The sequence below is a fragment of the Myotis myotis genome, unplaced genomic scaffold, assembly GCF_014108235.1.
Source record: "Myotis myotis isolate mMyoMyo1 unplaced genomic scaffold, mMyoMyo1.p scaffold_m19_p_15, whole genome shotgun sequence".
In the NCBI taxonomy this organism is placed as follows: Eukaryota; Metazoa; Chordata; class Mammalia; order Chiroptera; family Vespertilionidae; genus Myotis; species Myotis myotis.
In genome coordinates, this window is record NW_023416319.1 from 46442004 (window position 1) to 46462388 (window position 20385).

At 47.5% G+C, this 20385-nt stretch overlaps 1 protein-coding gene across 26 annotated transcripts in view; it reads right to left on the bottom strand.

The window, feature by feature from the left end:
* The window catches only part of KCNMA1 (potassium calcium-activated channel subfamily M alpha 1), a 686992-nt gene that overhangs the window by 67247 nt on the left and 599360 nt on the right, over positions 1 to 20385 (bottom strand). For 18 of the 26 annotated variants that reach the window (XM_036337223.1, XM_036337220.1, XM_036337215.1 and 15 more), the window contains 2 exons: positions 15226 to 15319; positions 1490 to 1613 (listed from right to left, as the gene is read on the bottom strand). In XM_036337223.1, the coding sequence (XP_036193116.1) occupies positions 1490 to 1613; positions 15226 to 15319 (218 nt within the window). Of the gene's footprint in view, positions 1 to 1489; positions 1614 to 15225; positions 15320 to 19705; positions 19793 to 20385 lie in introns of all 26 variants that reach the window. The other 8 variants (XM_036337203.1, XM_036337202.1, XM_036337205.1 and 5 more) reach the window with 2 other exon arrangements.

Sequence of the window (20385 nt, forward strand, 5' to 3'; positions counted from 1 at the left end):
GTATTGATTGTTTAAATGCCAATATTGCAATTCACGACAACGTCAGGGTTATTATAGTAACCCCCAAGGAGGGGAAAGCTAGCTTTCACTCCCTGATCGTTAGACTAAAATAGGGGCTGTTGCCATTACTGGTTTCCCTCTGTAATAGCACAGGAGCACCTAAGACACCGGCTGTAAGAAATGTTTCATAAACGTGGCCAAGGGGGACCCGCTGGGAGTCACAGCCCATATCACCACCTCATGGAGGAGACCTGGAGTTGATTACCTTGGCTGCAAGAAAGTGTGTGTGCCTGGGTACCACCAGCAGAGGGTCAACTAGACTGTAAGGTGCTGTGATGGGGCTCCTAATTATTTTGAATTGCCAGACCACCTGGGAGCTAGCTCCCTTCAACAAGCCCGAGGAATCCAAACTGGGTCCAGAGGAGGGAGCAAGGCATCTAGAATAGGGAGGTGGGGAAGGCACCAGTTAGCAGAGTGGCTGAGGGACAGATGCTGACCCCAGAAACTTAGATCAGCCACAACCCCACCTGGAGTACCTTGTGTGGAAGAACTCAGCTCTGGAGAATCTGATTCTGCCAGTTTTAAGACCCACTGGAGAAACAATTCACGTGCGCACCCTGTGTCTGCCTCGCTTGCTTCAAGGCCCGACTCAAGCTGGGCCTTCATGGCCTCAAACCCTTGGAAGCACAACCTGTTTATATCCAATAAGACTTCCTGGACACTTAAATGCATGGCAGGCTTCTCCCTGATTTGAATAGCACTGTGTGCCTCTTAACGTGTAGCTTTAAATATATTGTTTCATGGTTATATTTTATGTTTTCTCTCCAATTAGATTATCATTTCCTTAAGATTGAGGCCATCTCATCAGTAGCACTATTTGTCATCATCAGCCCTCCACCTGTCTACATTCTGTGCTAAGAAGGATCACAAGTGTGCAGAGCTAGATGAACACAAGCTACTGTTATAAACACATAACAATACAGGCAGTATTCAGATTTCTTCATGACATTTAACAGTAATAATGATAACAATAGATAACTTTGTTGAGTGATATATTGGGTTTTAATTTTCACTACAACCCTATGAGTGATGGTCATTCTCATCTCATTTTCTTACAGATAAAGAGAACTGAAGTGCAAGGAGGTCAAGTGACTTGTACATGGCCGTGCAGCTGCTAAAAAGTACAGGCAGGCTCTGGCCCCAGAGCCATACCCACAGAAGTGAGGGTACATATGTCCTCCCATGATGCCTTTCACAAGGCATATGATCCTATTGTAAGAACTCCATAAATATTCAGAGGGAATTCTACTCTTGGTTCATGTTCTTATGAGAGTCCTAGCTGCTCCAATATGTGTCCTGAGTTTTAATTATTAAAAGTAATTAGCACCAGGGGCTGAGTTATCCCACTCTGCAGTCAGAGAAACCACTGCCCTAGTGAACATAGCTGGGGACAGAAGCGGACGGCATCGATTCGCGGTCTGTCACTCACCAGGATGACTTTCTCTATCTCCTTGGGTGCGCACCAGTGAAACATCCCAGTAGAGTCGTACTTCTTCACGTTGGAGTCCATGTTGTCAATCTGATCATTGCCGGGAATTAACAAGGGGTCATGCCTGGGGAGGAAAGGACAGGAAAGCCGAAGTGGAAAATGTGATAAATTATAAATGAAAAGTGCCCCCCAAGTTACATGGCGGAGGAGATGAAGGATGCAGAGACGTGGTTGTCGCTGAAAGCCATTCCTGTGCTTGCAAAACCCATCCTTTCAAAGACAACTGCCCAAACCACCAGCACCTGGAAGTGCAGGAGACCTTTGTCAGGTAATAATTCTGCCATCCTCTCCTACTCCTCTTTGCTACAATGGCCTTCGCGTTATTTTGTGGATTTGGTCTCCCTTTTTATGAGGAGGTCACTCTTGGTCCTCCTCTCATTTGACCAGCTATCCAATTTCTCTAGCGTGTGCACACGTATACACAGACACGTGCATACACACACACACACAGTTCATTGTTAGCATTGGCAATGAAGAGGAAGGAATAGGAACAGGGTCTCATGCTGACTGACTGGCAAGAGGATGGAAAGCCAATTACTCGCTCTTTCTGACTACAACTTCTGACGTGATTCTCTTCGCAGTAAAAGCTTTAACAGGCTGCACTTTAAATATTTTAGCAATTTGCCCAATCAGATTTTGCTCTCCCCGGCTGAAGCCCTTTAAAGATTCAGCAGCATGTCACTTCAGAGCAGACTGACTACCAAACGCCCACATCTGGAATACATAATTTGAATACTCAGCAACACCCTCTCTCCTTGCCTTGACAACTGCATTTGCACTAACTGTCCAATGGTGCTCACCCCACCCCACCTTCACCTCCCAACTGCGGCATCCCTGCAGGAGAGACTCAAGCTCAGATGCATCTTAATACATGTGTCTTGAATTCTCAGGGCTGCATTCGCCCTCTCTTGCCTTGTCACTAGTGGAAAAGGAGGAGGCTAATACAGAGTCCTCCCCTCCAATGGATTGGCAGAGCCACACCGACACCCTTTAGCATTGCAATAGAATCAGGCAGGTCTAACAAGTTGGCAGCATAAGAAACACACTCCCGCGTGTTGGGCCATATCTGTGTCCAGATTCCGTCTCCCATAGTGGTTCTGTGCCTCAGGTTTGGGCTGGGTCATTTGGGTTGCAACAATGACTATGTATAGTGGGAACAATGTCCCAGGCATCCCTGCAGTGGAGCTGTTTTTCCTGAACAATACTGTCCAGTCAAGATCGAAAATATAAATAGGTTTAAATTCCAGATATTTACTGTAAAGTGATTTTACTTTTTAAGTAATCTACTTCAAACATCAAAGGGTGACCTTTATTTAGTTGACATTATTTTCCCCTCTGAAATTTTCCTGACACTTCTCACTTACATGTTCACAATGCAGTCACTGGGGCAGCCATCCCTCCTCCATGGTCCACAGACCTAGAGTTATGCTTTCAGGATGTCCGCCATGACCATCTCAGCCTCCCACCCAACTTAGGGTGGGAAAGCTCTGTCTTTATTTATTCCTGAGAATTAGTTTCCAGGCTGTGCCAAATGACACAACCCATGTGAAGCAACCCTGCACAGTATCTCCAACTAACATACTAAATTATGATAGGAACTGTCATGCCAGGTCCTAAAGGAGAAGAACATCTCCCTTGGAATAGCATCTCAGTGGCTGGGTATTTGAGAGGTCTTGAGGTGTTGTAAACCACCAGGCCGCCTTTCAGATACTGAACTCAGTCAAAAATGATTAAATAAAAAGGCAGTTTCTGATAAAAACTGGTGTCAGATTAGGGCAAGAGCAAAGTTAGAATTTTTTGTCCTTGAAGAATGTGTAATTGTTCTATATTTATCCACTCTCTTGGACAAGTAGATGGGCAGAGACCACCATAGAGGAAAGGCTTGAGAAAATGAGCAGAATGAACTCTTGCAAGAGGATCTTAATAAAGTTGACCTGAACATAAAGAGTCCCGTTTACTGGTTGGAGAAGGAAGATTATCTCAGGAAAGTCTAAGACCTGCCCCTAATGCATTCAGGAATTAAAAGATACCCAGCAAGCAAGCCAATGCGATAGCAAGCTGACCAAAATTCCTTTTAGACAATATGTGTTTTTGGAGAGAGGACATGCATCTTGGTTCTTTCTCTTTCTGGGAAGAAATCATTCCTTGGTACCACTGGCCTCCAACCCCCATCTTAGTAAAGTAAATAAACAAGCCTTATGATCAATTACTCCTCAATGAGAGGGAAAAAGAGAGCTTTTAATGACAAGGCTCACTAACTGGATGAGGGTTTGGGGACAGCAGGTATAATGTGACACCAGGGCTGCAAGCTGGGTGGCACTGGGACACCCAGAAGCGCCTGGGAGGTCTCAGCGGAGTGCCATGCTACACGCTGTCTCCCCACACGTCTTTCGGCTGACCTAGCTCATTTAAGGATAAGCATCCAGAATTGTCCTCAAAGGGTCAGATCTGCGAACCACCAAAAACCTCCCAGAACAAATGCATTTCATTTTCTCACCAGCTATGGCACCTGGAATCTGAACTTTGGTTTCTTGACTCAGCAAAGCAACCAATAAACATAAATCCCCTGTTCTGAGCCAGGAATCTAAAACACTGTAATGGGCAGGACACAGTCCCTCGTCAAAGACAGGGTCGTACATAACAGACAGAGAAAATGCCAATCAATAGTGTGACACACTGGTAAGTGTCATAGCAAAGCGATGTACAAGGTGGTATGTTCTCATTTGTCGAAGAGCAAAGCTGTTAATTGCCTGGCATTTGAATAACATTAAGGAAGGCTTGATGGGAAAGGTAACATTTGATCTAAGCCCTGAAAGGTGGGAGGAATCTCAGCGTATTTTAATTGTTGATCCATTAGTAGACATTAAGACCATTTCAGAGAATTGAGGCCCAATTTTTTTTAAAAAAATGGCACCTAAAACCATGGTGGCAGATGTCAGCTATGGTATCACCTAACCTGGGGTATAGAGGACTCGGGCCAGGTACACTAGCTGTCCCCAGATGTGAATAACGGTCCAGTGGGAGATGGATCAATTGATTGAGTATGACTGACTGAGAGCAGACGAGGAACATTGATTGCATGGTATGAAGTTAGAACAAACACCAAGTTTCCAAAAAGGAGAACTGTTATAAAAATTGAATCTTTTTCAAAAGCGAAATGAGATGCTTCCCAAGGCAGTGGGTTTCTCATCACTTGAGACATTCCAGAGGAGCTGGGATATAGAGTGTTTTATGACAGATGTCGGGTAAGCCCAGAAGAACTTAAAGGTGTGAAGCAGTGTGCTCTCGCTAGGGAAAGAGGTGACTAGGAGGATTTTGAAATATTGAACCACTATCGGGCATTGAGCAACAAAGAAAAGTTGCTGGAGTAAAGATGAGCACTAAGAACGTGGAAGACTGACAACTGTCACGGTGCCATTAAGGCTAGAGCTGGTCCTCACTCACAGAATTCCACAGTTGGGAGGAAGCTTGGAGCATGGTTCATTCCAGCAACATGAGATGCTGAACTACTTTGGTCCAGACAGAATAAATTTCTTTACCATGTCTTTCCCGTAGCGATTTCAAGTGTTTTTACGTTGGCTTATGCTGGGAAGAGAGCTCTAACATTGGTGAAGACTGAAGAATCAGTTGTCCAGGGAACTTCTATATCTAAATTGAGGTTTTGGAAGTGTATCAATAGAAGCAAGTCCACGCATTTGCCACTGAGCACAGCCAACATTGCCAAGGTCAGGGCCAGGAGAGGAACAGGGAGTTTGTTGCACATGGAAAAGAGGACCAACAGAAGCATCCCTGAACCGAGCATCCAGCACCATGGGTTAACAGAATGACGAAGAGAATGACTTCCACAGGCTCTCAGACAACCCCGCAATGAACACTTAGCTGGATGGAACCCAGAACCAGGAAGAGACACTGCCTTCCACATCCTAATTATTTCACGTATTTTCTCAACTCACAAGGTAATCCCAACTCCCCTGTAATGCATCCGAATGAACTCATGTCTCATCGGTTACTTACTACTTGGCCAATGTGTGTGCCTTATTTTAGGGTAATAGACACTCCATGCTGCTGTATAGGGCAGAATTGTTAAGGGCTGCATTGCTTCCCCCACAAAGTCTGTATGCTGAATTCCTAACCCCAGCACCTCAGAATGTGAAAGCATTTTGAGGTGTGGTCTTTAAAGAGGTAATTCAATTAAAAGTAGGTCATTAGGGTTGGTCTGAATCCAATATAACTGGTGTCCTCATAAGAAGAGGAAATTCTGACACAGACACCTACAAAGGGAAGACAATTTGAAGACCTGGGGATAAGAGAGCTGCCTACGAGCCATGGAGAACAACCTGGTAGAGATCCTTTGTCCATGGCCTGAAGGAACCAACACAGCCAACATCTCCACCGAGGACTTCCACATTCCAGAACCGTGAAAAAATATTTTCTGTTGTGGTCCCCAGTCTGTGATACTTCACTATGGCAGCCCTAGGAAACTCATGCAGTAGCTCAGCTGGAAGAAGAATAGGCCCAATGTGTCCAGCATCACCCCACTGACAGCTCTGGCTGCCCTTCTTGCACCTTACTCTCACCTGTTCAGTTAAGGGAGAAGAACATCCTATCATCAGTTTATGAATGGAAATATACCAAATATACACAATACCTTATTCAAAGAGCTTGGGCCGGTGTTTTTGTCCTCACCACCATCCCCACCATACAAACACACTTAAGATCTACTCTACCCGACTGGGAACTTCTCTCTGGTCTTTAGCTTACACCCAAATTTAATTTGGGGAGCAATACCGACGAGAGCCCAACTCAACAAGAAGAGGAAGCCCAGACTCCTGCCAGTTTATTTGTTCAGTAGAACCAAGAGTCTCTCTCCAAAAGGAGTGGTTTGGGGATAGATACCCTGGAGGACAGGAAAACACTTATTTCCTCAGTGACAATATAGCATAATGGCTCCAGCACCAAAATGTCTGTCTTCCAGTCTTGGCTCATCTCCTACTCGCTACAGTGTGCCCTGCCTCAGTTTCTTCACCTGTAAAATGGGAGCATCAATCACTGTCATTACTTACTGGATGCAGTTTGAGGATTATACCAGTAAAGTCCCATCACGCACGTTTGTATGCGTGAGAAACAGTGGGTAAGTATCATAGCTAAGGTGACACAGGGAGTGAGTGGCGGACAGGCAAAGCTTTGGATTGAGAGGTCTCCCGACTGAAAGCCAGTGTGCCCCCATCCCGCCCCTCCTGCTTGCAGGAGACTGGACCTTTGCAGTGTCCCAGGCCACTGTGCCCTAAGCTGCAAAGACAGGGAGACCAGCACCATGAGAATTTATGAAACGCACAGCTGGCATGAATAATGGGTGGGGATGGCCCCATGAGCCCTTGTCAGGTTGCTGTGCTCAGGGGAGCCTCAATCATCAGTCAGGAATGGGGAGCTTTTGCCTGTCCCAACGTCTGAAGGCTCCCTTTCAGGAATGCCACGTTTTTATAGCAAATAAGGAGCCCCAGTACCTTAACTGTTTCATATCTATACTTGAATCTTAGCTCACATGTTCAAAGTCCACAGCTAAAATTAAGCAAATAAATAAGTAATAAAATTAAGCACGCCTGACTTCAAATAAAGAAGAAGAGATTACTGTGTTGAGGTTTTGCAGAACAAGGAATGCCACTTGCCATCAATGCATCTCTGGGAGTGAACTAAATGCCCAGCTACAGCAGAAACCCAGAAAGCTTGCCTTGAAGACAACAGCCTAAAGCAAAACCACAAATCCCTTTCCTAGCAAACCTGCTGTGAGGGGGCTGTTATATTTTAAAATTCCCCTTACAGGCAAATACAGCAAAGCCCAGTTTTTTTCTGTGGCAGTGAGTTCCACGCTGGATTTCAGAAATTTACATTAAAGTAAAAGAAATCAAACAAACAGAAAGTTATGAAATAGAAAAACAACCAGATTGTTTTAAAATTATATTCTTTGCCTCGCTTGAGTTTCTGGACCTCATTTCTCCTCACAAAAGACCACTCCTGTCATCACTAGCACCCCATGTAGACTGAGGCCCACGCTGTGGTCTCCCTGGAAAATGCAGGCTTAAGAAAAGGGCAAGTTTCTCATCCATTTATAGGCTTTTCACCAAGTGGCAAATACCAGTGTTTGTTTTTTGTATTTTTGTTTTGTTTTTTGTTTGTTTTAAATTTTTTTTTTTTTATTTTGGAGAGGAAGGGAGAGGGAGAGAGATAGAAACATCAATGATGTGAGAGAATCATTGCGTGGCTGCCTCCTGCATGCCCCCACTGGGGATCGAGCCTGCAACCTGGGCATGTGCCCAGACAAGGAATCGAACTGTGACCTCCAGGTTCATAGGTCCATGCTCAACCACTGAGCCACGCCAGCCAGGCGCAAATACTAATAGTTTTACTGAGTATGTATTATATTAGGCACTATAAGGACATTTCTGAGGCCTCAAAATTTGCTTCAAATGTTCTGCCTGAAGCTGCCCTCCTAGTTGTCTCTCCCTTCCTGTAGCTCCTAAAAGAGTGAGCCACCCTTTTCCAGCGATAATCTTTGCATATCAGCCTCACCCAGTAGGTGGTGCCCCCACTGAAGGCAGCAAAACTCCTATTTCACTCTTTGATGTATTTCCAGAGCCCAGCAGAGAACACAGTAGATGCTCAATAAACAACCAACTACCAAGAGGAGCTAATAAATAATTTCTAGTCTCTGAACACTTTTTAACCAGTCAATTGAAACTCATCTGGCCTTTTATGGAGATCAGAAAATGTGCCCCGTGAGCTCCCTTTGATATCTTGCGACAATTCTTTTTGAGAACAAGGATCTGGCACTATTTTTCCCTTTACAGGGACTGTATATGAACTAGGGCATCGAGATCTGAAGAGAGACTCTGTAGTGTCTGTAACAAGTCAGGCTGCCTGGAGTGTGCCTGGAGCCAGCGGCTGTGACTGTCAGCAGGGAGGACTCGAGTCTGATGTCCAATGGTGGTCAAGACAGGTGTTCTTAATTAAGCAACTATTTAGTGCTCCAGTGCCGAGTCTGGACACTCCTGGGAGGAGACCCCTGTCGCTGCAGGCTGCTCTCACTGTCCTGACTCAGTTAAGCAGTGGTTCTCAAAGTGTCTCCCCACGCCAGCCGCATCAGCGTCGCTTGGGAGCTTGAGAGAAATGCCAATTCCCTGGCCAAGCCCAGACTGATTGGGTGAAGCTCTGCTTTAACAAGGTGCTCTAGATCAGGGGTTCTCAACCTGTGGGGCGCCAACCTGAGGGTCGCGACCCCTTTGGGGGTCAAACGAACCTTTCACAGGGGTCGCCTAACACCATCGGAAAACACATATATAATTACATATTGTTTTGTGATTAATCACTATGCTTTAATTATGTTCAATTTGTAACAATGAAAATACACCCTGCATATCAGATATTTACATTATGATTCATAAGAGTAGCAAAATTACAGTTATAAAGTAGCAACGAAAATAATTTTATGGTTGGGGGTCACCACAACATGACGAACTGTATTAAAGGGTCGCAGCATTAGGAAGGCTGAGAACCACTGCTCTAGATGATCCCGACACATGCTCAAGCTTGAGAGCCATTACTATAAAGCTTTGCCCAGACGGAGAAGCTATGTGGTGAGTCAATCCTACCAAAGTTGGCCACTGTTGGCAATATGCAGACCGGAAGTCCATGGTTCTATTCAGCAAGGCCAGGGCTCGAGTGAAGCAAGCGAGGGCCTAGTGCACAATTTAAGAAGAAGCCACATATACCTCACTTTCGTCCTGACTCTTCTACTCAAATGCAAATGATAGAACTGGTGACCAAAGCACCGCCAGGTGGCCTGCCCTGTGACTCTCTAGAACTTGAAAGCTCGTGTCAACACCTGATGGGGATCCCTACCCAGGATACCGCATGAAGGACTCTCTCTTGCTGACCTCCATATCAATGAGCTAATCAGAAAATAAACATAAAAAGCAAATAAAATATTAGTTCCTGTAAAATGCAATATTTTTGTTTCCTCCCCCTGTCTTCTTTCTCTCCATAGAAGGCAACACAGCAGTTAGTAACTGAGTCCTCGAATGGAATGTTCCGGAGTCTCTGGTTGTGTTGGCCCCAGGAGACTGGAGAAGGTCTCAGGTGTCACCTCAAAAGGGTTCATATTGGGTTTTCAGCTATATAAATGCGTCATTCTGGGTGCATTTTGGTTTTGGGTGTATAGTATTTGCTATTATGTTGCAAGGATCCTCCTTCATCATCTCTCCTGAGTGGTGGCTGCCCTGCCCTCATCTCCCGCCAGATGACCATCTCTGGAGTCACCTTGAAAACACCTTCAGGCCAGGCTCTAGACTAGCCCCTCTGCCAAAACTAGAGTCCTTTTCACCCTTGTTACATTTTTTTTTCTTCTGCCTAACAGGTAAACAATCAAGAACTACGGCCACCTCATGCGTCACCTCTTGTTAGGCAGACACCATTCTCCGAGGGAGAAGGGAATTACTGCCTTTGTGTTGGGGAGACATCTGGGGGGACTGACATGTCCTCATGGGGGGCTGTCGACTTCCTGTTTGTTTCTGCATTAAGAGGTACATTTACTTAGCCACACTGTCCCTGCACTCCTTCTATATCCTGCCCCCAACTCTGGCTGGGCTCAGCCACTCTGCCATCTTCTCTTACTGAACCGGTCAAGCTGCCAGTCCTAACAGAGACCCCATGGAAGGTAAGAGTTAAAGGAGACAGAATGGGACTTAGCAAGCAGATGAGTTTATTTCACTTAATGATCAGTAAATGCCCGAGAGGGTGATCTGTTTCCCTCAAATCACAGTTCTCCTTCCGTTCAGGAAACAAATGTCTAATATTTTCTGTCTCATGACATGAAGCTCCCTCACAGTATTCAATTTTTCTGTTTTTTGGTGTCATCCATTATCCTTACTGGCCCAGCTGGGGACTTTGACTTTGGCCAACCCATGGTGCACAAATCCTCACAGCCCGGGCTCCTCGATCTTCCTCAAAATTCCCTAGCTCCTGGGGAAATGGGGGTAACGTGAGCTGACGTCAGGGATGCTCACGTTATGTGGCCCTTGGGAAGACCGCGTAGCCGCTTCCAGCCCACTGTTCTGCAGCAAGCCCTGGGTGGTTTGGCACCCCAAGGACCTTGGCAGAGGCTGGGTGGGCTGGGCCTTCCCTTCACATCTCTGTATTCATGTACCCTGTGTCTCCGTGGTCTCTTTGGGAGGCCATCAGTGACCCTCCCAAACACAAGCTAGGGCTCTGCCGCCTCAAACACCTGCGAGCGTTCCGTTCCCCAGCACCTACGATGGGAGTGAGTGCCAGGCTCTTCTCATAGGACTCCTTGCTCCAGGGTTCACTAAGCCACTTCCTGTGGCCTGAGCACTTTCCCTCTACCCTCTATTGGGACCCATAGTGAAGGAGTTAGTAATGTGGACTTGGAAGTAATAATATGGGTTCAACTCTTCCTCATTAGCTAAGACTTACTGGATTTTACTAGACTTTACAGCTGTGCTCAGCTTCTCTATCTATAAAGGGGTGGGGGTGGGGGGAGTAATTCCTCCTCCTGGACTGTAGTTGGGAGTCAGCTAGTTCACAGGCATGGTGCTTTTGGAAGGATGCGTGGCACCAAGTAAGCAATGCACGGGGTAGGTAATATCATCAATAGAGAGTTCTCCTCCTCAGTCAGGACCAGGTTAAATGGAACCTTCACACACATACCCACACACACACACACACACACACACACACACACACACACACACATAGGCCCGGAGGTGACGTCAGCTCCTCGGGGCCCATGCCGGTAGCTATCCAAACTGCTCCTCCTCTATTTTGCTGTATCGGCTTGTCTGTCTTCTACATGAAACTAGCATTTTCAGATGGACACCTACCCTAATCCATGTTACTTTCCACCTCACAGATCTCCCACGCACCTGAATGCCCCAGGCTTTCACTAAGCACCGGCTGCATGGAAACGCATCTGAGAAAAGGAGAGAAGCAGCCGGCCGGAATGCGCAGGACGGTGGGTTCCATCTGAGGAGAGGAAGTGAGAGCCCAGGCAGGGCCTCCATGCTGTCTGCCCGCGCGAGAAGCATTCTCAGCAGCCACGCACCATCCGAGAAGCAACGACCGGGAAGAGCTGCGTGTGGCTGTAACCTGGGCACGGGTGTCGGGAATCCGTGAAGCCACTGCAGCTGTAGGCAAAATGGTGCCCAGTGCTCCTTCTTTCTCCCTGGGGAGACCCGCTGGAGAGTTTTCATTGGCTGTTCAGTGGGGCTTGTGAGACCCCCAAATTCAGAACCCTTGACTTAGCTATTTAGAGACAAAGTTCTTGCCCGGAAGGCCTTACAATGGAGGAATCCCAGCTATCTTACAAGGCACAGCCCACCAGCGAGGAGGCCTGGGCGGTGGATGCTTGGTGTGCAGGAAAGCCAGGAGCAGCTCCTAAAAGCCGTCCACGCTGAGAGACCAGCAAGGACGGAGAGTACCAGGGTCCTGGCAACCTCTAAGGCCCTCTCACTCGGGGGCTGTGAAGCCACAGGTCGCCTGTGATGACACAGGAACCCCTGGCTGGGAGCACAGACACTGGCCGTTTGGCTCAGTCTGACTGCGCGAGTTGTTTTCTGTCAGGATGGCTCAAAAACATACTGTCTGATCCAGACACACAAACGAGGCAGTTCACCTAATGATGGCACAGAGCGATGTGACCCTTAAAAATCAGGGTGAGCCTGATACCAGGACAAAAGGAGACGGAGACCCATTAGTGGAGGCCCAGCCGTGGTGCAGCCGGTGGAGGTTTGCAGGGAGCCCTCGGTGGAAGCCTGTTTTATTTGCAGGAGCCACGGTGGCGAATTAAATCCCACCCTCGCCCGTCTGGACTCTCCCACTTCTCCTGGAGCTACTGCTGTGCTGGCCCATCGGCCCCTGAAACCTGCCCACACGCACAGTGAGTGCTTCTGCTCAGACGGCAAGCCCCAAACGCGTGTCGAAAAGCCCACTTCAGTACATCCTTAGCTTCCTGAGTGGGTTTTTCAGGATCATAAGGAACAGGACCTGGAAGTCCTGTCTTTTGTAAAGTAGAAAGGGAGAGTTTGGAGACTGGGGGGAGGGATGGATGGACTGGCAAAGCCACAAGGTGCTGCATGAGCCCCTCTGTTTCTCTCCATCAAGAGGGATGTAGCAACAACAGGCCCTGGCAGCCTCATCGCCAGGGCCAGATACTCCAAGCTGAGCGAGCCCGTGGTCTCCATGCACAAGGAGTGACGGGAAACGGAGCAGGGTTAGCACCTGTCCTTGCTCCCACAGCAGGGTCTGGGGAGCACCTGGCACTTAGCAGTCTGAGACGTTCTGACTCAGCAGGGGACAGCGCATCCCAGCTGAGCCCGGCCTGAGACCCTGAGCGGTGGGGAACAGCACTGGGGTGACAGGAGGCCTGGCCATCGCAGCAGCCCACGGGCACCACCACCAGAAACGTGAGCTCTGAACCATGGAGAGTCTCAGCTCAGGCCTGACCCCAGTGAGCAGCCCCGATGCACCGTGGAACAGACAGCGCCGGCCCGGGATGACGGCCTCCCTCGGCCCCTCGCTGACAGGCAATGAAAGCAAGCCCCACTTTGAAAATTCTCCCCCATCATGCAAACTGACATAGGCATGCTTTTCAAAAACCCACAGCCAATCTGTTGATCATTACTTATTTACAAAGGCCTTCGGGCAGAAAGTCCTGTAAAAACCATACTTGATACGGTATACGCTGGCTTTTTCTGCTGGTGGAAAAAAAAGTCCCCTCCAGGCTACCTCCAACCATCACTTTCTATTGCACATAAAATGTAGCGTGGAACACTAAAGTATTTAATATATATGGTATAATATATCTACAGGAAAGGCATTTGTGTAGAAGAATGTTACCCTGGATTTGGTAATTTGATGTTTTGCTGAAGGCTACGACTTAAAAAAGCTTCCACGCCGTACGGAGGACCTGTCATCTCGGCACCCAAGAGCCAGCAGAATAAAGAAGGACCCTTAAGCAGCAAAACTTTGACACAGCTTTGAAGCATATGAAAACAGTATAACTCCTCAGAATTATTATTGCTCAAGATCAAAGAAATAAGCCGTCCTTTACATAGCAAACAGGGACAGGGAATTTGGCTCCAAAGGTTTCAGATTTTTCAGACACTTCTCTTTATTTATTTATTATTTGCTTCTCTAAATTTAGGCAAAAGAAAAAGCCTGGGCTTTTCTCTACTTTCAACGGACAAAACTGTAAGCATTAGATAAGGCGATTACCTACAGGTGAGAGACTAGGAACTGAATGCTAGCAGGACATCTGGCTTCACAATGAGAAGCTTGGCGGTTGGCACATGTCATTCCTCCTCATATACGGCAAACAAGCATGTACATCAGTGAGACCCCGGCAAGGCTGAGCGGAGGGGAAGGCAGAGGACTAGTTAGGAAACATCTCACAGGAAGAGATGGTCGCAATGGGAAGGACATGGGGCCGGTGAGTCCTCCACAGGGCCTGGTGTCCTCAAGGGCGCGGAGGAGACTGCCCACCTCTGTCCCAGAAAGATGCTCGGGGAGGACCAGGAAGATGTGAATGTGGTGGATACGGGGGAAGGAGAGAAAAATCACCATCAGTGTCCAATAATCAAAGTGAGAAGAGTGATCAAGGCAAATGAAAAGAAGAAAGTAACTTAGCAATGGTGGGTGTTTCCATGACGTGACCTCTTAGGGAGAGCAGTGCCAGTATGAGACCACCCCTGCCGCTGGGAGATGCTAGGGAGGGAGGGCATTGTAGAGAATATGCACTGAGATTGGCAGATGAATTGAAGACAAAAAAGGGAAGATAAGAGATAAAGAGGCCAAGAAGAGGAACAGGCTGAAATTTGGTTTCACTTTCTATTTCCATAATCAAGATAGAAAGATAGCATATGAAAACAGTATGAAGGGAAGGGGAGGGGAGGGGAGGGGAGGGGAGGGGGGGAGGGGAGGGGAGGGGAAGGAGGAGAGGGAGGGAGAGAGGGAGAGAAGGAGAGAAGGAGAGAGAGAAGGAGAGAGAGAGAGAAAGCACACCCTGTATTTCATAATTAATACTACTTTTGGTCAGAGCAGAACAGGATTACTTTTGAACTTTGCTTTGGCAAGTCCACAGATTATTGGACTTTTTTTATCAGTCAAAATCAATTAACAGAAATTTGATTTCAGGCGACAGGATGAAAGGGGGGTAATCTTCAGGTTCCTTTTTGATTGTGAGGATACATCGCACATATGGCCCTCAGTACAGACAGCAGTCCTCAGAGGGCCCCCAGCAGAAAGACTAGCCGGAGGCGCGCTGGCCCACGCGTTCCCGGATTGGCTGCCACCGTCATTAGTGCCACTGCTGGTTAGGAGCGACACGGGGACAGGACAGGATGACAGCTCCGCCTTTAAAGCCTGTGTATTTTTCAAACAGCTTTCCCAACTGTTTTTCATGACAGGGTTTTTTCAGCTCTATCATTAACTGCTGACAAGCTGACGGAATAAATACTCCAGCCTTTGAGAAGCCATGGAAGACCCCATCCCTCCCAGACTCCTGCCAGCTGGGAAGGGTGGCACTGGGCCGGGGCTGGTGGGGAGGGGGTGATGAAGGGAGGGGAGGAGCTAGAGGGGACCCCCAGGCCTGGGGCCCCTCTCCTTACCTCATCAGCTTGGGCGAGGAGCCGGGGGAGTTCCGCATGCCTCCATTCCGCTGCTTTTTTTTGGGTGACAGCGTCGAGGGCTGCTCATCTTCAACTGGAAATACAGGCAGCTCATGAGATTATGGACAGGGTGAGTGAGGGCAGACTGCGCAACACAGGCAATATATCAAAGGACACACACGCACAGCTCAGTCACGCACTAGGAGCTCAGGGCTGCCTTTTGGACCCAGTGACAAAGACCCATGTGTTAGTCCGAGAAGCCGGCTCAGAGGAGGCGAAAGCCCCCTCTTTACACTCCAGCGTTTGAACATGCACTTCAAACAGACTACAACAGTGTGTACGCACCCTGCCCTAAAAAAAGAAAGGAAGGCGAGATTTATCCGCATACAAAATATGGTGCTATAGATGGGGACACACAATCATTACTCTCACGAGATCATTTTGGTTACTTGGCTTTGCTGGGTAATCAAATGGGTTTTCTCGTGACCAAAATCAGAAATCAAGTTGTTTGGAAATAGCAGCACCCTAGCTGCCAGCGACTTCTGCTTCTGCGAAGGCACCCACTTCCCTGGTCCCTGATCCCTGAGCCAGAGGAAGAGCCTGGGGAGAGGCTAGGATTGGAGGCCTTCGCAGCCAAAGTCTCAGTCACTCAGGACTGGGGACGTGGGCGCGTGCTGACTCAGGAATCCACAGCCCACTCAGCCCTTGTCCCTCCACCTCCCCAAAAGGGGGGCTGCACACATGGGATCCTTTCCTACTTTATCAGGACAGTTGGATGGGACTGCAAGGTTGGAGAACCAGGCAGGAGAAGAGCCCCCAAACGAAGGAGGAGGTTGCCATTGAATGATATCTCTGATGACGTGGTGAGGGGCAGGGAAGGAGGGCAGCACAGGGGGTTGGGAACCAAAGGCTGTTTCCCAAATGTCTAAGCTACACAGAGCGCTAAGCAATGTGAAGCTTCGCTCACACACAGCACAGCACGCGCTACTGCCTTTGCCCAAAGACACCCACTCACAAGCTTTGCAGAGGCATCAGCCTGCACCATGCTTCTTTTTAAGAGAGTTGCTTGATAAATTAGCAGATGCACACCCAGCCTGTCCCCGAGGGCATCAGCAGGAAAATTCTAGTCCCCCTCTCCGCACCCCCACAATTCAGGCTACAGCTGTAATGGCAAGAAGGAAAAGTAGGCTCCTCGGGTTCGCATAGTTGACTGCAACACAGAGGGGGAGGAAGCACCCCGAAACCCAGAGTGCACAGCAGTGACCTTAAGGCTAAGAAGAGAAATATTAGCAGTGACGACATCAGAAGATGCTTGACGTTTGTTAATGGTGTCCAAGTCATGGGTTGGAAAGAAACCGTCACCTCAGCTGCTTGATCTTGTCCAGAAAGACCCATCTCAGCACATGCATTCTATGGCACTTCCCTGAAGACCCTGAGTAAGTGTGGTGTGTTATGATACAGGGTTCCATAAGGGATGACAATCATCCAACTACCTTCTGAACCCGCTTCAGGGTATCGCACTTGGCACCCCACCCTCCTTCCACTGCCAGTCTAAGGTTGTCTAAATTCTGGCTGACACAGGGTAAGGGAACAAGAACGTGGTTCAAATTGAGAGCTACTCCAGAAGAAACGAAGGCAAGGAAGCACCTGTAAATCCCCACAGCCCACTCACTCTGCCACCCTCCCCATCCCCCCAGAGGCCCGTGCTCAGGCTGCGACCATATCAGTCACTTAGAGCTCCAGGCTGGAACTATGTGCCTGGGAGGATATCGCATCTTATCGGAAATGAGTATCCACAGCAAATCACACCGAGACTAAACAGCACTTAAAAGATTAAAGGAAATAAATACCAGCCACATAAATGGTATAGAAAAAATCACTTAGGGTTGATATGCATCTCTCAACGAGCAAACAGGCACTCTGAGCTTGACCTGAATTCATCTTGCTTTCACAGGACAGGGCCGGGCATCCCAGGCAATAATGGGGCAGAAAGGCAAGGAGACTGAGATTGAGAGAGAGAGAGAGTGTGTGTGTGTGTGTGTGTGTGTGTGTGCGCGCTCGCATGCGCACACTTCTGCACTTAGAATGGGGCAGAAAGTCTTACACTGACTCCACTGGTAATGCAAGGTCACCCTTTAATGTGGACCACTTACGGCGGGCCTAGGTTAGTTGAGTAGCATGCCAGACTAAATAACGTGTGTGCGTGGCTGTGGGACTCGTGGGGATGAAAGTTCTTTTCTTCGCTATCACATGAACCTTTCAAGGGTTAGAATGAAATATCCAAAAGGCTCTTGGACCTAGTCCACTCTGGCTAACTTAACTCAAAGCCGCCAGATGTTGCCATGATTTTGTCCATAGTAGTTAAGACCTGAACAGAAGCCACACTAGCTGCATTTCCGTTGGATTCTTTTGCTTAGTGCTTGTCTTCCCAGTTGCACTCGGCTCACAATAAAGAGCCCTCTTTGGTTAAGAGCTGGTTCTCCTTGCGCCTTGTTGCTGTCTGTTTACCTGCAGGGATGTTCAGATGGAAGGAAGACTTGCAAGTTGATACCTGTTAGCCAGCTCCAGGGAGACACCTCGTTCTGCTGCTAAAGCTATGCCTCCTTCTATGCAAGGAAACTTTATTTTCATTGCAAGTCAGAATGATCATCCATCATAATCAGACTGCATTTAAAGTGGGATTTGTTCTCTTCAATGCAACCCATCTTCAAAGGTTTCCTCCTGCACTCACGGCCTGGCAATGCAGATCTGCTCCCTGCAGAGATGGGGACAGGTCCCCAGCTTAAACATGAACGCTGTGCAACGGAGACTATTACCGATGGCTTAGTTCCCACAAGAGAAGCAGTGATCCCTTCTTTCTCGTAAGTAGAGTATAAACCATATTTAATTATTATCCTTGACCGCCGATTTCTGCATATTTAAAGAAAGCAAATCTAGGAAAACTTTCAGGCAAGCTATAAAATAAAATTTCCATTTCATGGCTCCTGTGACTACATGAGAGGAATAAAAATTGGATTAAAAGGGAGACTGAAATTTACATACTTTCAAGAAAGGCACATGGATTGACCTCATGCCGACACACATTCACAGGTTCCTGGTGAGCCTGCTTTGTGGCTCATTACCGGACACCTCGGTCTCCGGCTCTCACCGCTTCAAGCTGGGGAAGCCTCATGAAGATACGATCTGTTAAAGGAACCTGAGTTACCAGCTCCTTTAAAACACAAACAAGTTGAGGAATCCAAGTGGAATTTTTATAGGAGCTGAACTCCCTCCAGTCTCTGCGTCCTCATAAAAGCTGAGGGCTCGTTTCTGCACATCCCTAAGTATAACACTTAATGTGCTGCCGTAACTTCCCAGCGCCCGCCCGTCTAACAGGCACTGCATCCAACAGCTTTACAGTCGGGGAGACTCCGTGCTAGAAAAATGTCAGGCAAGTCTAATGAGGCTAGGATCCCTTGGCTGGCGCTAGACTTTAATTTAAAGTTACAACGATGTTTTAACATGTTTGCTTATACTTGACTAAAGAGGGTTCATTATTTCGATGACATAACTTCCAGACAACGTTCTGGGAATTGATTGAGGACGTGGTGGTAATCCCAACAGCCTGAGTGCAGAGTCGAACATCTGTAACGACATTTTGCTCGACTTTTCATCGTCATTCTGTTTTCAAGCAAAAAGCAAGGCAACATCTTCCAGAAACACTGGCCAGAACTCTGGGCTTAGTTCAAAATGATCATATATTTTACTAGATTTTTTTTAAAAAAAGAAATCCCTCTCTTTATTGGCCTAGCCAACTTGCAAACAGTGTATCAAGGTTCACTGATGCCTTTGTGGGCCCTTTGAGTCAAACGGGCAATGATTTCACCTTTCAGCTTTCCCACATAATCCGGGGCCCCGACACACGATGAACCCGTTGCTCAGCTCCAGCCTAGGGCACCTTCCTTCTTCCCCGTTTCCTCCACGGGGTTTAGGGGGATGCTGCCTTCTGAGACTTAAAGGTGAGTTTGTTGGCTGGAGTTAAGACATAGTTCAAAGCAAATAAACTCAGAAATGTAATAAAAGGCCAACGACCCATAAACATGAGTTGACTGGCTATCTCCACATTACATTATTAATCACCACATCTGGAGAAACCCACATCTGCACACACTTAGCAGGTCATTAGTAATGTCATATTCACACTGGAATCACTCAGAGTAAGAGGCATGCAAAGTGGCTCGAACGTAAAAGGCATCTAGCTAACAGGGCTCCCGACTGAAGTCTTGAGCGAGCTGCGAGTTGGCGGGAGGGTAGTTTTAATTATTATTTATTGGTCTTTATGGTTTTTCTCTTTGGCATTTTGCTGCCCAGCATGCTCCGTGCATGCTGAAATCCACGGTAGTGCATCTTTCTTCTTCAATTGAGCTCAGCATGCTAAGGGGAAGCAGGAGCGGTGCAGGGCAGTTACTACGCATGGGTGTGGATTCCAGGGTTCCTTCACCTGGCTTGGTCACAAGCTGAGAATTGTGGGTTGTGTTCTTGCACTCAAATGGGTCTTTGGGGTGGCGCGATCTAGCTTCCACCTTGACTGCCAAACAGTAACGAGAAAAGAAAACTGAAATTAATCCTTCGTGCAGTTCTTCATTGGAAAAGTTGAAAACCAGTTTTAACATGAACCAGAATGATAGCTTTGATTGAAAATGGAAGTTTCGTCCTCACAGCTACCTTGAGAGTTTTCTTTACTTTTACCCCAATGACGTCTGGAAATTCTTTTTGCTGTGTTATTGTCATCGGTGTCAGAAGGGATAATGTATCAGGAGATAATCTTATTTGTGCAATAATTTCCAAATCCATAGAGTTCCCCTCTGCCTTTCCACATATACAGACTTGGAAAGCTTAGTTCAGTAGTGAGATGTGACCCCTTTCTCCCGAAGCCTGGTAAAACGCAGCCCACTGAACCATCATTACATTCCGAGTCATCAGCCGCAAGGTTAGACTATGGTTTTCATCTCAAACCACTGGCTTGGCTAGCCCCTTGGTTGTAATATCGCTGCCTAACTTTCATTAAATGTTGTGGGTTTGCCAGTCCTAAGCGGGAGGGAGGGGCGCCCTTTATCCTTGTGTCATGAGGGACATCAGTGAAGATTGGGTGTGTGTTTTCAGTCTTTCAGGATGTGAATG